This window comes from Lethenteron reissneri, chromosome 67 (genome assembly GCF_015708825.2).
Source record: "Lethenteron reissneri isolate LAM-NWPU_2019-01 chromosome 67, ASM1570882v1, whole genome shotgun sequence".
NCBI lineage: Eukaryota > Metazoa > Chordata > Hyperoartia > Petromyzontiformes > Petromyzontidae > Lethenteron > Lethenteron reissneri.
In genome coordinates this window covers 2,913,367-2,927,555 of record NC_083845.1, presented here as the reverse complement: position 1 = coordinate 2,927,555, position 14,189 = coordinate 2,913,367, and the positions used below count along the sequence as shown (strand labels likewise).

The 14,189-nt window shown below is 51.5% G+C and overlaps 1 protein-coding gene across 1 annotated transcript in view; it reads right to left on the bottom strand.

The window, feature by feature from the left end:
- Positions 1-14,189, bottom strand: part of LOC133360217 (potassium channel subfamily T member 1-like) — a 65,203-nt gene that overhangs the window by 38,553 nt on the left and 12,461 nt on the right. Inside the window, exons 5-11 of the mRNA XM_061578850.1 lie at positions 11,776-11,824; positions 11,231-11,290; positions 9,785-9,859; positions 7,835-7,918; positions 6,440-6,534; positions 5,069-5,249; positions 3,402-3,566 (exon numbers count right to left, since the gene is read on the bottom strand). Coding sequence (XP_061434834.1) covers positions 3,402-3,566; positions 5,069-5,249; positions 6,440-6,534; positions 7,835-7,918; positions 9,785-9,859; positions 11,231-11,290; positions 11,776-11,824 — 709 coding nt within the window. The remainder of the gene's footprint in view (positions 1-3,401; positions 3,567-5,068; positions 5,250-6,439; positions 6,535-7,834; positions 7,919-9,784; positions 9,860-11,230; positions 11,291-11,775; positions 11,825-14,189) is intronic.

Genomic DNA, 14,189 nt, shown 5'->3' with positions numbered 1-14,189 from the left:
TGAGTGTGAGTGAGGGAGTGTGATGGTGAGTGAGGGAGTGTGAGTGTGAGTGAGGGAGTGTGATGGTGAGAGAGGGAGTGTGAGTGTGAGTGAGGGAGTGTGAGAGAGGGAGTGTGATGGTGAGTGAGGGAGTGTGAGTGAGGGAGTGTGATGGTGAGAGAGGGAGTGTGAGTGTGAGTGAGGGAGTGTGATGGTGAGTGAGGGAGTGTGAGAGAGGGAGTGTGAGTGAGGGAGTGTGAGTGAGGGAGTGTGATGGTGAGTGAGGGAGTGTGAGTGAGGGAGTGTGAGTGTGAGTGAGGGAGTGTGATGGTGAGTGAGGGAGTGTGAGAGAAGGAGTGTGAGTGTGAGTGAGGGAGTGTGAGAGAGGGAGTGTGATGGTGAGTGAGGGAGTGTGATGGTGAGTGAGGGAGTGTGATGGTGAGTGAGGGAGTGTGATGGTGAGTGAGTGTGATGGTGAGTGAGGGAGTGTGATGGTGAGTGAGGGAGTGTGATGGTGAGTGAGGGAGTGTGATGGTGAGTGAGTGTGATGGTGAGAGAGGGAGTGTGAGAGAGGGAGTGTGATGGTGAGTGAGGGAGTGTGATGGTGAGTGAGGGAGTGTGATGGTGAGTGAGGGAGTGTGATGGTGAGTGAGTGTGATGGTGAGTGAGGGAGTGTGATGGTGAGAGAGGGAGTGTGATGGTGAGTGAGGGAGTGTGATGGTGAGTGAGTGTGATGGTGAGTGAGGGAGTGTGATGGTGAGTGAGGGAGTGTGATGGTGAGAGAGGGAGTGTGATGGTGAGTGAGGGAGTGTGATGGTGAGTGAGGGAGTGTGATGGTGAGTGAGGGAGTGTGATGGTGAGTGAGGGAGTGTGATGGTGAGTGAGGGAGTGAGATGGTGAGTGAGGGAGTGTGATGGTGAGTGAGGGAGTGTGAGAGAGGGAGTGTGATGGTGAGAGAGGGAGTGTGATGGTGAGTGAGGGAGTGTGATGGTGAGTGAGTGTGATGGTGAGTGAGGGAGTGTGAGTGAGGGAGTGTGATGGTGAGTGAGGGAGTGTGATGGTGAGTGAGGGAGTGTGATGGTGAGTGAGTGTGATGGTGAGTGAGGGAGTGTGATGGTGAGAGAGGGAGTGTGATGGTGAGTGAGGGAGTGTGATGGTGAGTGAGGGAGTGTGATGGTGAGTGAGTGTGATGGTGAGTGAGGGAGTGTGATGGTGAGAGAGGGAGTGTGATGGTGAGTGAGGGAGTGTGATGGTGAGTGAGGGAGTGTGATGGTGAGTGAGTGTGATGGTGAGTGAGGGAGTGTGATGGTGAGTGAGGGAGTGTGAGTGAGGGAGTGTGATGGTGAGTGAGGGAGTGTGAGAGAGGGAGTGTGATGGTGAGTGAGGGAGTGTGATGGTGAGTGAGGGAGTGTGAGTGAGGGAGTGTGATGGTGAGTGAGGGAGTGTGAGAGAGGGAGTGTGATGGTGAGAGAGGGAGTGTGATGGTGAGTGAGGGAGTGTGATGGTGAGTGAGGGAGTGTGATGGTGAGTTAGGGAGTGTGATGGTGAGTGAGGGAGTGTGATGGTGAGAGAGGAAGTGTGAGAGAGGGAGTGTGATGGTGAGTGAGGGAGTGTGATGGTGAGTGAGGGAGTGTGATGGTGAGTTAGGGAGTGTGATGGTGAGTGAGGGAGTGTGATGGTGAGTGAGGGAGTGTGAGAGAGGGAGTGTGAGTGTGAGTGAGGGAGTGTGAGAGAGGGAGTGTGATGGTGAGTGAGGGAGTGTGATGGTGAGTGAGGGAGTGTGATGGTGAGAGAGGGAGTGTGATGGTGAGTGAGGGAGTGTGAGAGAGGGAGTGTGATGGTGAGTGAGGGAGTGTGATGGTGAGTGAGGGAGTGTGAGAGAGGGAGTGTGATGGTGAGTGAGGGAGTGTGATGGTGAGTGAGGGAGTGTGATGGTGAGAGAGGGAGTGTGATGGTGAGTGAGGGAGTGTGAGAGAGGGAGTGTGATGGTGAGTGAGGGAGTGTGATGGTGAGTGAGGGAGTGTGATGGTGAGTGAGGGAGTGTGATGGTGAGAGAGGGAGTGTGAGAGAGGGAGTGTGATGGTGAGTGAGGGAGTGTGATGGTGAGTGAGGGAGTGTGATGGTGAGAGAGGGAGTGTGATGGTGAGTGAGGGAGTGTGAGAGAGGGAGTGTGATGGTGAGTGAGGGAGTGTGATGGTGAGTGAGGGAGTGTGATGGTGAGTGAGGAAGTGTGATGGTGAGTGAGGGAGTGTGATGGTGAGAGAGGGAGTGTGAGAGAGGGAGTGTGATGGTGAGTGAGGGAGTGAGATGGTGAGTGAGGGAGTGTGATGGTGAGTGAGGGAGTGTGAGAGAGGGAGTGTGATGGTGAGTGAGGGAGTGTGATGGTGAGTGAGGGAGTGTGATGGTGAGTGAGGGAGTGTGATGGTGAGTGAGGGAGTGTGATGGTGAGTGAGGGAGTGTGAGATAGGGAGTGTGATGGTGAGTGAGGGAGTGTGATGGTGAGAGAGGGAGTGTGAGAGAGGAAGTGTGATGGTGAGTGAGGGAGTGTGATGGTGAGTGAGGGAGTGTGAGTGAGGGAGTGTGATGGTGAGTGAGGGAGTGTGATGGTGAGAGAGGGAGTGTGAGAGAGGGAGTGTGATGGTGAGTGAGGGAGTGTGATGGTGAGAGAGGGAGTGTGAGAGAGGGAGTGTGATGGTGAGTGAGGGAGTGTGATGGTGAGTGAGGGAGTGTGAGAGAGGGAGTGTGATGGTGAGAGAGGGAGTGTGAGAGAGGGAGTGTGATGGTGAGTGAGGGAGTGTGATGGTGAGTGAGGGAGTGTGATGGTGAGTGAGGGAGTGTGATGGTGAGTGAGGGAGTGTGAGAGAGGGAGTGTGATGGTGAGTGAGGGAGTGTGATGGTGAGTGAGGGAGTGTGATGGTGAGTGAGGGAGTGTGATGGTGAGTGAGGGAGTGTGATGGTGAGTGAGGGAGTGTGAGTGAGGGAGGGAGTGTGATGGTGAGTGAGGGAGTGTGATGGTGAGTGAGGGAGTGTGATGGTGAGAGAGGGAGTGTGAGAGAGGGAGTGTGATGGTGAGTGAGGGAGTGTGATGGTGAGTGAGGGAGTGTGATGGTGAGTGAGGGAGTGTGATGGTGAGTGAGGGAGTGTGAGAGAGGGAGTGTGATGGTGAGTGAGGGAGTGTGATGGTGAGTAAGGGAGTGTGAGATAGGGAGTGTGATGGTGAGTGAGGGAGTGTGATGGTGAGAGAGGGAGTGTGATGGTGAGTGAGGGAGTGTGAGATAGGGAGTGTGATGGTGAGTGAGGGAGTGTGATGGTGAGAGAGGGAGTGTGAGTGAGGGAGTGTGATGGTGAGATAGGGAGTGTGATGGTGAGTGAGGGAGTGTGAGTGAGGGAGTGTGATGGTGAGGGGGGGGGGCGAGGAGTGCCTGGAGCAGGGGGTGAGCGTAGAACTCGTTGAGGAAGTCGACGAGGACGTCGATCTTGAGGGAGCTCACGCACAGCACCACGTGGCGCTCTGTGAGCGCGCGGTAGCGGCTGTAGTTGCCGCCGCACTTCTGCCGCTCCATCCACAGGAAGGCGAGCTGCTCGAACTGCAGAGGGACAGGGGGTGGAGGAGGAGAGGCGAGGAGTGGTTTCGACTCATGCCCCCTACGCCAACCCCCATCGCTGCCACCGTGTTCAGTTTTTCATTTAAAATTTGATTGGAAACTAGCTTTACTACCCGGCTTCGCCCGGGACTTGGATTCACCACGCCTGGCCGCCTTTGTCTCCCCAGTGGCGATGTTCACACACCACAGCAGTTACTCGTTTGAGGCTGAGTCGACCTAGGGGAGGCCCAGTACCGGTTCAAATAATCGTCACCGGTGGTGGCCGCGAGCGGGAATCGAACTCGGGTCGCCGGGTTCGTAGCGCAGCGTAGCGCTAACCGCTACACTACAATGCGTGACGCTCCAACATGCGCGGGTCACGTGACAGATGTGACGTCACAGCTCACTTGGCGTGCAAAAAAATATGCATTATTGAGCTCCCCCCCCAAAAAAAAGAACCAAAAGTGTATTTTAATAATATCATTTGTGCATGGTGTACAGTCTGGAAAGTACCCACATGGCAAATTTCAAGTTTGTTGCATGTCGGGAAGTACGCTAAACATTTTGAACAGACACACATAATCACAACTTACCTTTTATATATACGGAGATAACCCTGTGAGCCAAGCGGCTCTTGACTCGGGTGCAACCGCAACAAAAACACAAACAAGAATCATCTTAAAGTGACTATGCGCATATTCTTAGGTTTTTTCGGTAAAGTCACGTAGGTAAAAAAATAAAATAAATAATAATATAAATAATAATATAAATAATTATAATTTATTATTCTATAATAATTTTTATTATTTATTTTATATTTTTTACCTACGTGACTTTACCGAAAAAACCTAAGAGTATGAATCCTTGCAGTCACGAAAGCTTCAAATCTAGAATGACCACGTGCAACAGAAAAATCCTGGGGAAAACAGCAAAGTATTCCAGAAAAAAGCACCGTATTTCAACGCTGTGTGCAAAAATCCCAGTGAGATGCAAGTCAAACAATAACAACCATAAGACAATTTCAATTAAAGTTATCAGGCTAACTCTGTACTACAACAACCATGGCTGAACCAAAACGTTTTCAAAATCACCAAAATAAAACTATAAAAGCAATTTAACAGTGATCACAGGAACTGTGATTCAAATTTAACAATAAACGAAATACATAACATGTACGACCAAACTTTGCAGCCATAGCTGGCTGCATGAGTCACTCCACAACAGCAGGAGTGCGTTGCCGGATTGTGGCCGCCCGAACTCAGAACTCTCGCGCCGTGGATCCGCATCCCGAGCGGCTCGCGTGCCGCGCCGGACGAACCACGGACCCCCCCCTCCTCCTCGCCCCCCACCGCCCTGGACACCCCGAATCGTCGTTGGCACGGAGAGAGGACCCATCACGTCCAAGGGCGATTCGCGGTGGATTTTCCTGCTCGGGCCGCGATTTGTGCCATTGACCCACCGCGATGCCCTCCCCACCCGCCTCCCCACCCTGGGCCTGCCCTCACCTGTACGGGCAGCACCATGAGTGCCACACAGATCATGAAGGCGACGAGGAGCTGAGAGGGCCAGATCTGTGGCGTCACGTCGCCGAATCCCACGGTGGAGAAGGTGACGATGCAGAAGTACAGGGAGTCGAAGAGCGACAGGCTGCCGCCAGCGCGCTCCAGGTGCTGGATGCCGCAAATGCTGCCGGCAGGGAAGTGGGGGCGGGGGGGGGGGGAAACAGGGACTTTAAAATGAATTTAATAAGTTATGTTTTAAAATATGCCGACCGATGATGCCCGTTGTGATTAGTGGCGAAACGTCGTACTCAGACTGTAAAGTTGTGGCTTGGCTCTCCAACACACAACCGGTGTGCTGTACTAGTATACTACACTATACACTACAGTATACACTACACTATACACTACACTATACACTACACTATATACTACTATACACTACACTATACACTACCCTACTATACACTGCACTACTATACACTACACTACTATACACTACACTATACATTACACTATACACTACACTATACATTACACTATATACTACTATACACTATACTATACACTACACTATACACTACACTATACACTACCCTACTATACACTACACTACACACTACACTATACACTACACTACACACTAGTGCTGTACTAGTGACGAATTGGCCACGTTCTGTTTACGTGACAAACCTTACTAGTTGGCTGTGTCGGGTGGTGGCGGGTTTAACGACACGTTTATTTATTTACGCGATCTAACCCAAAAAAAAAACTCTATTATGGATATTTTGTAAAATAAAAACGTTTCGCCGAAATGCTACGTCGAATGCGCTTTCCATAAGCGTTGCTTGTCGCCTGAGAAAGAATCCGTTAGGAAATCAGAGCACAGCGTGGAAGTGGACATCACAGACCTACCTCTGAGCTCCCTTCCTCTTCGAGTGATGCTCTAGTCCACACATAACGGCCTACGGAAGTGGATGTCACAGATCTACCTCTGAGCTCCCGTCCTCTTCAAGTGATGCTCTAGTCCACACATAACGGCCTACGGAAGTGGATGTCACAGATCTACCTCTGAGATGCTTTCCTTATTCAAGTGATGCTCTAGTCCACACATAACGGCCTACGGAAGTGGACATCACAGACCTACCTCTGAGATATCTTCCTCTTCAAGTGATGCTCTAGTCCACACACAACGGCCTACGGAAGTGGATATCACAGACCTACCTCTGAAATATCTTCCTCTTCAAGTGATGCTCTAGTCCACACATAACGGCCTACGGAAGTGGATATCACAGAGCTACCTCTGAGATCCCTGCTTCTTCAAGGGTGACGTGTGGTGAGGCGCGGTGACAAGCGGTGAGGTGAGCGGCCACTCACAATGTGAACATGAGGCAGACCAGCGTGGAGATGAGCATGAGGACCTGGTTGAACATGGCCGACTGGGCACGCTGTATGGCGCGGTGCAGATCGTTCTGGCGGCAGGGGAACAACAAAGCAACCGGTAAGCACGACGATGGCGAAGACGACGGTGATCATGACGATAACGATGTTGGTGATGATGACAATGATGATGATGGTGATGATGACGATGGTGATGACGATGATGATGACGATGGTGATGACGATGGTGCAGACGATGTTGGTGACGATGATGGTGATGATGACGATGGTGATAATGATGATGACGATGATAACGATGATGATGACGGTGGTGATGACGATGATGATGACGATAATGATGATGGTGGTGATGACGATGGTGATGACGATGATGACGATGGTGATGACGATGATGATGACGATGGTGATGTTGGTGATGTCGATGATGGTGATGATGATGGTGATGATGATGACAATGTTGGTGATGGTGATGATGACGACAATCATGATGGTGATGACGATGGTGATGATGGTGATGATGATGACGACAATGATGACGACCATGATGATGACGACAATGATGACGATGGCGATGGTGATGACGGTGATGACGATGATGGTGATGAGGATGGGGATGATAACGGTGATGACGGTGATGATGATGAAGATGATGATGACGATGATGATGACCATGATGATGACCATTATGATGATGGCGATGGTGATGGTGATAGTGATGATGGCGATGGTGATGACGATGATGATGACGATGGTGATGGTGATAGTGATGATGGCGATGGTGATGACGATGATGGTGATAGTGATGATGGCGATGGTAATGACAATAGTGATGACGATGATGGTGATGATGACAATGTTGATGGTGATGATGACGATGATGGCGATGGTGATTACGATGATGACGATGGTGACGACGGTGCGGTTGAGACTCAGCCGTCTTGGTTCAACTCAAGACCCCGTTTGTTTTCGTGTGCTGGGAGCTCGGTTATCGGTCTCCCCTGCGAAGTGTCTGGATACGCGCTTGCATTTAGGACATCATCATAGAAATTCTACTCCCGTATTTGTATTACAATGCTGCTGCTGTTGCGGGGACAGCGATGGGCCGTGGAGGAGGCAGCAATGGGCAGCACGGGGGCAGCGATGGCCAGGGACGGGGGCTGGGCAGCGATGAGCAACGGAGGGGGCAGCGATGGGCAGCGGTGAGAGCAGCGATCGGCGTTGGCAGGGGCAGCGACGGGGGCAGCGATGTGGGCAGGGATGGGCAGTGATGGGGCGCAAGATCAGCGATCCGCAAGGGCAGCGATGGGCAGCGGAGGGGGGCAGCGACGGGCAGCGGCGGGGTTGGCCGAGCGTGCGGGTGACTGTGCTCACGATGAGGTTTTGCAGTGCCAGCTTGGCGAGCCAGCAGTTGAGGAAGACCGGGATGAAGGCGCTGCGCAGGTGGGTGACGAATATCTGCAGAGCGACAACAACAACAACGACAACAACAACGTCATCATCGTCTTCGTCGTCGTCTTCCGTCGTCTTCATCGTCATTCGTTTTCATCATCTTCATCATCATCGTCTTCATCGGATTCGTCGTCGTCATTGTCTTCATATTCATCATCGTCATCATCTTCATCGTCATCGTATTCATCATCGTCTTCAGCGTCATCGTCGTTGTGACCACGTCACCATGATCTTCGTCATTGTTTGGTGCCCTTTGAAATGTTCTGAGATCCGATACAAGTCGGTAACAAGTCGATATTGTCGATACAAGTCGATAAGTCTATACAAGTCGATAACAAGTCGATATGTCGATTTTTTTCGATATTGTCGATACCAAGTCGATAATGTCGATCTTTTCGATATTGTCGATACCAAGTGGCAGTGCGCGTGTACATCTCTGTGAGGCTCCCCAGCGTGAGGGAGTGGCGGCCTCCACCAAATCACAGCTGGCGGTGTTGTTGGTGCAGTGTAGAGTCTATGGGCAGTGTTGAGTCTATGGGCAGTGTTGAGTCTATGGGTAGTGTTGAGTCTATGGGCAGTGTTGAGTCTATGGGCAGTGTTGAGTCTATGGGCAGTGTTGAGTCTATGGGTAGTGTTGAGTCTATGGGCAGTGTTGAGTCTATGGGTAGTGCTGAGTCTATGGGCAGTGTTGAGTCTATGGGTAGTGTTGAGTCTATGGGCAGTGTTGAGTCTATGAGTAGTGTTGAGTCTATGGGTAGTGCTGAGTCTATGGGCAGTGTTGAGTCTATGGGCAGTGTTGAGTCTATGGACAGTGTTAGTCTATGAGCAGTGTTAGTCTATGGGCAGTGTTAGTTTATGGGCAGTGTTAGTCTATGGGCAGTGTTGAGTCTATGGGCAGTGTTGAGTCTATGGGCAGTGTTGAGTCTATGGGCAGTGTTGAGTCTATGGGCAGTGTTGAGTCTATGGGTAGTGCTGAGTCTATGGGCAGTGTTGAGTCTATGGGCAGTGTTGAGTCTATGGGCAGTGTTGAGTCTATGGGCAGTGTTGAGTCTATGGGTAGTGCTGAGTCTATGGGCAGTGTTGAGTCTATGGGCAGTGTTGAGTCTATGGGTAGTGTTGAGTCTATGGGCAGTGTTGAGTCTATGGGTAGTGCTGAGTCTATGGGCAGTGTTGAGTCTATGGGTAGTGCTGAGTCTATGGGCAGTGTTGAGTCTATGGGCAGTGTTGAGTCTATGGGCAGTGTTGAGTCTATGGGTAGTGCTGAGTCTATGGGCAGTGTTGAGTCTATGGGTAGTGCTGAGTCTATGGGCAGTGTTGAGTCTATGGGCAGTGTTGAGTCTATGGACAGTGTTAGTCTATGAGCAGTGTTAGTCTATGGGCAGTGTTAGTCTATGGGCAGTGTTGAGTCTATGGGCAGTGTTGAGTCTATGGGCAGTGTTGAGTCTATGGGCAGTGTTGAGTCTATGGACAGTGTTAGTCTATGAGCAGTGTTAGTTTATGGGCAGTGTTAGTTTATGGGCAGTGTTGAGTCTATGGGCAGTGTTAGTTTATGGGCAGTGTTGAGTCTATGGGCAGTGTTGAGTCTATGGACAGTGTTAGTCTATGAGCAGTGTTAGTCTATGGGCAGTGTTAGTTTATGGGCAGTGTTGAGTCTATGGGCAGTGTTAGTTTATGGGCAGTGTTGAGTCTATGGGCAGTGTTGAGTCTATGGACAGTGTTAGTCTATGAGCAGTGTTAGTCTATGGGCAGCGTTAGTCTATGGGCAGCGTTAGTCTATGGGCAGTGTGTATTTATGTTGAACTTCTTTTGCACCATACATAGCCAACCGCTGCTAATCGGTGCCCAAACTGCTCCCGATCCCACCAGCCTCACCGTGATGATGAAGGGAATGGTCGTGACGACCTCCAGCACGAACGAAACCTGCAGCACCTGCTCCCAGATGTTTCCCTGAGAAACCCACCAACCACACACAGATGTCAAGCCCTTATCAGTGCCTCACCCTATTACAGACCCATTCAGACACCTGATTGGTCACCCCGTGCCCCTTAAAAATCTCAACGTTTATCCTACAAAGTCCCATCATCACAAGGGAGAAACACAAACACATAGACAACAAAAAGCAATGTGCTGCCCGTATTGAAACGGCTGTCCGCCGTATAGACCTGGATACTCAATTTCCCTGGACAAGAATACGGGGTGAACCGTGTCTGTTGACAGCTACGCAATCACAACAACAACAACCACCGCCGTGTAACTTAATCAAAATGACGACAACATTATTTACAGTCCCCCCCCTCCGTTCCTCTGTCCGTCAGTCGGTTGCCTACAGACGGTGGCAGAGACCGCTTCCAAATGTCCACCAGTGGAGGTCAAAGTCACCCACGGGTTAGGGAAGGGTCCAAAGGAAGTGAATAGATACAGATAAAGACAAAGGCGTCGTTTGACGCACCACTACAGCGAGTACTCACTTGAGGCCGAGTCGACCTAGGGGAGGAACCAGCAGGACTGGTTCAGATAATCGTCACTGATATTGGCCGTTAACGGGAATTGTACTCGGGTCACCGGGCTAACAGCGCAGTGTGCTAACCGCTGCACTACCGCTCAAAGACAAAGATTGTAGCCTTAGCAGACTGTGGGGGCAAGTGCTGTGAGCGAGCACCTATGAAGGCCGGCACGGCACACGAGGGGGTGGGTGGCCAACACCACGCCCGGCCGCCTTTGTCTCCCCAGTGGTTGTGTTTACACACCACACCAGGTACTCATTTGAGGCTGAGTCAACCTATGGGAGGCCCAGTGTCCTAATTAGAAAATCATCACTGGGTGTTGGCCGTGAGCGGGAATCGAACTCGGGTCGCCGTGTTCGTAGTGCAGCGTAGCGCTAACCGCCACACTACCGCTCCTCACTAACGATCTGGCTAAATGTGTCGTTGCGAAGCATCCCTGACACACACAAACACATGTACACACACACACAGACACATGTGTACATACACACAGACACATGTGTACTCACACACAGACACGTGTACACACACAGACACATATAAACACACACACAGACACATGTACACACACAGACACATGTGTACATACACACACAGGCATATGTGTACACACAAACACATACACATGTACACACACACACAGACACACACACACACAAACACTTGTGCACACACACACAATCACATTGGTACACACACACAGACACATGTGTACACACACACAGCCACATGTACACACACAGACACATGTGTACACACAGACACATGTGTACACACAGACACGCACGTGTACTTTGTATATTGTCGAGTTCACCTTGTAGTTGAGGAACATGAGAAGCATCGTTTCAAGGAGGCTGATGATGGCCAGAGCCACCTGCAGGAGTTGAACAAAGGCGGCCGTTTAGAACGACGACTTTCATTACTGCCTGGCCCGTGATGGTGGTGCTCGCAATGATGGCGGTGATTGTGGTGATGGCGATGGTGGTGGTGGCTTTTATGATGATGATGATGTGAATGGTGAAGGCGATATTGGTGGAGATGGTGGTGACGATGGTGGCGGTGATGGTGGTGGTGATGCTGATGGTGGTGCTAACGATGATGGTGGTGGTGATGATGGTGGTGCTGGCGATGGTGGTGGTGGCTTTCATGATGATAATGGTGTGGATGGTGAAGGCGATATTGGTGGTGATGGTGGTGGCGATGGTGGCGATTATGGTGGCGGTGATGGTGGTGATGATGGTGCTAGCGATGATGTTGGTTGCGGTGGTGGCTTTTATGATGATGATGGTGGAGGCGATGGTGGCGATTATGGTGGTGGTGGTGGTGATGGTGACGGCACCCTCAGTGTCGCCCGCTCACCTGGGAGACCCAGAAGAACATTCCCCTGTCCACCCACCAGATCAGCCGCCTGCCGGCACAGGCAGACAGACCCACAACGGGAACCACGACTTCTCGATCCGTCACCGATTTTGTTGTTGTATTAGGGGCCGTCCATAAATGACGTCACGCGATTTTGGACGATGTTCAACCCCCCCTCCCCATCGTCACACGACATCACAACAAGCCAGACCCCCCCCCTTCAAATATGACGTCACAAAGCTCTGCCCCCCCCCCCTTCAAATATGACGTCACAAAGCTCTGCCCCCCTCCCAAAACCATATTTCCATTTTTTTTAATAATCATGCTTCAAATCGCTTAAAACTATTGTCATTGTAGTGCGTATTTAATGTGGCGCGGCACTCTGATGTTGTATGAATGTTGTTATAACAATTCGATTTTTATTTAAAGTTGCGCATTTTTATGTGACGTCACATTTCTCAACCCCCCCCCCCCAGGTGCGTGACGTAATTTATGGACGGCCCCTTAGGCCAAGTGACGATTTGGCCAAATGTGTTGTTGCAAAGCCTCCCCGACACAAGCGAATTGCATTCTCGCGTGGTGCACAAGCATTTAACATTTTAACGACACACATACACGAGCGTGTGTGTGTGCGTGTGTGCGTGTGTGTGTGCGTGTGTGTGTGTGCGTGTGTGTGTGCGTGTGTGTGCGTGTGTGCGTGTGTGTGTGCGTGTGTGTGTGTGCGTGTGTGTGTGCGTGTGTGTGCGTGTGTGCGTGTGTGTGTGCGTGTGTGTGTGTGCGTGTGTGTGTGCGTGTGTGTGCGTGTGTGCGTGCGTGTGTGTGCGTGTGTGTGTGCGTGTGTGTGCGTGTGTGCGTGTGTGTGTGCGTGTGCGTGCGTGTGCGTGCGTGTGTGTGTGCGTGTGTGTGTGCGTGTGTGACCGTGCGTGTGTGTGCGTGTGTGTGTGTGCGTGTGTGTGCGTGTGTGTGTGCGTGTGTGTGCGTGTGTGCGTGTGTGTGTGCGTGTGTGTGTGTGCGTGTGTGTGTGCGTGTGTACGTGTGTGTGCGTGTGTGTGTGCGTGTGCGTGGGGAGCGGTGGTGTCGTGGTTAGTTGTGGGCCGCGCTTCGAACCCGGCAGAGAACCGAGTTCGATTCCCGCTCACGGCCAAAACCGGTGACGATTATCTGAAAGGGCCTCCCCCCTTGGTCGACTCAGCCTCAAATGAGTTACCTGGTGCGCTGTGTGTAAAAGACTTGGAAGACAAAGGCGGCCGGGCGTGGTGTTAGCCACCCATCCCTCGTGTGCCGTTCTGGCCTTCACAGGTGCTCGCTAGCAGCACTTGCCCTAGCAGTCTGTTTACGCTATACGGGGGATCTTTGTCTTTGTGTGTATACAAGTAGCCCACATGCCCAGCCACCACATGGGTTGGGGAAGAGATGGAGCCGATGGGGTACATGAGGATTTAGTGGAGCTCAGTGGACTTGCTGATGACCGCTAGTGGCGGTGTCAAAATGGGCCTCTATGGAGGAGGAAGAGGCTCGTGAAGGACGCCACTGGACAGTTGGAGGGCAGTTGCCCTCCCAGTGGGGAGGGTGGAGGAGCGGCGCTCACAAGAACGTCTAAAGCGCAGTAAGTTGGCACCGTTATGGGGGCAAGTAATATCAGTCAACACGTGGCACTGTCCCGTGTCCTCCTGCCAGCGAGCCATCGACACTTCACGTGGCCTCACGGTGCATTAAGGGGCCGTCCATAATTGACGTCACGCGATTTTGGACGATTTTTGACCCCCCCCCCCCCTTTCGTCACACGACGTCACAAAAAGTTAGACCCCCCCTCAAATATGACGTCACAAAACTTTGCCCCCCCCTCAAAAAAAAAATGCTTCAAATCGATTTAAACTATTGGCATTGTAGTGCGTATTTAATGTGGCGCTGCACTCTGATGTTATAGGAGAAAACATTTAATAAAAAGTATATTTAGTTAAATAGAACGTGTTGTCTATATTTATTTAAAGTTGCGCATTTTTACGTGGCGTCACGTTTCTCAAATCCCCCCTCGTCACACATCGTCACAAATGTCTGCCCCCCCCCCCCCCCAGGTGCGTCACGTCATTTATGGACGGCCCCTTAGCCCGGCGCAGGTGCTCTGGTTACGTCGCTGAGTGGCGAATGGTTGGTGTGCGCGTGTGTGTACGCGTCGTCGCGTGTGCTCGCTGAGCGTGTGCCAATCGACGCCCCCTGGACACAGATGCCAAGGAGATGACGCCTCCGTGCCACGGGATTATCCGGTCAAATGTGATTTGAAGCAGGGAGAAACTAACCGACGCGGAATGGAGAGGCCTTCATCCAGCAGTGGATTGACCAAAGAAGCAAGAAATAATGATTATATATAGGCACTCCTCTACTTACGAACGAGTTAGGTTCCAGAGGTCTGTTCG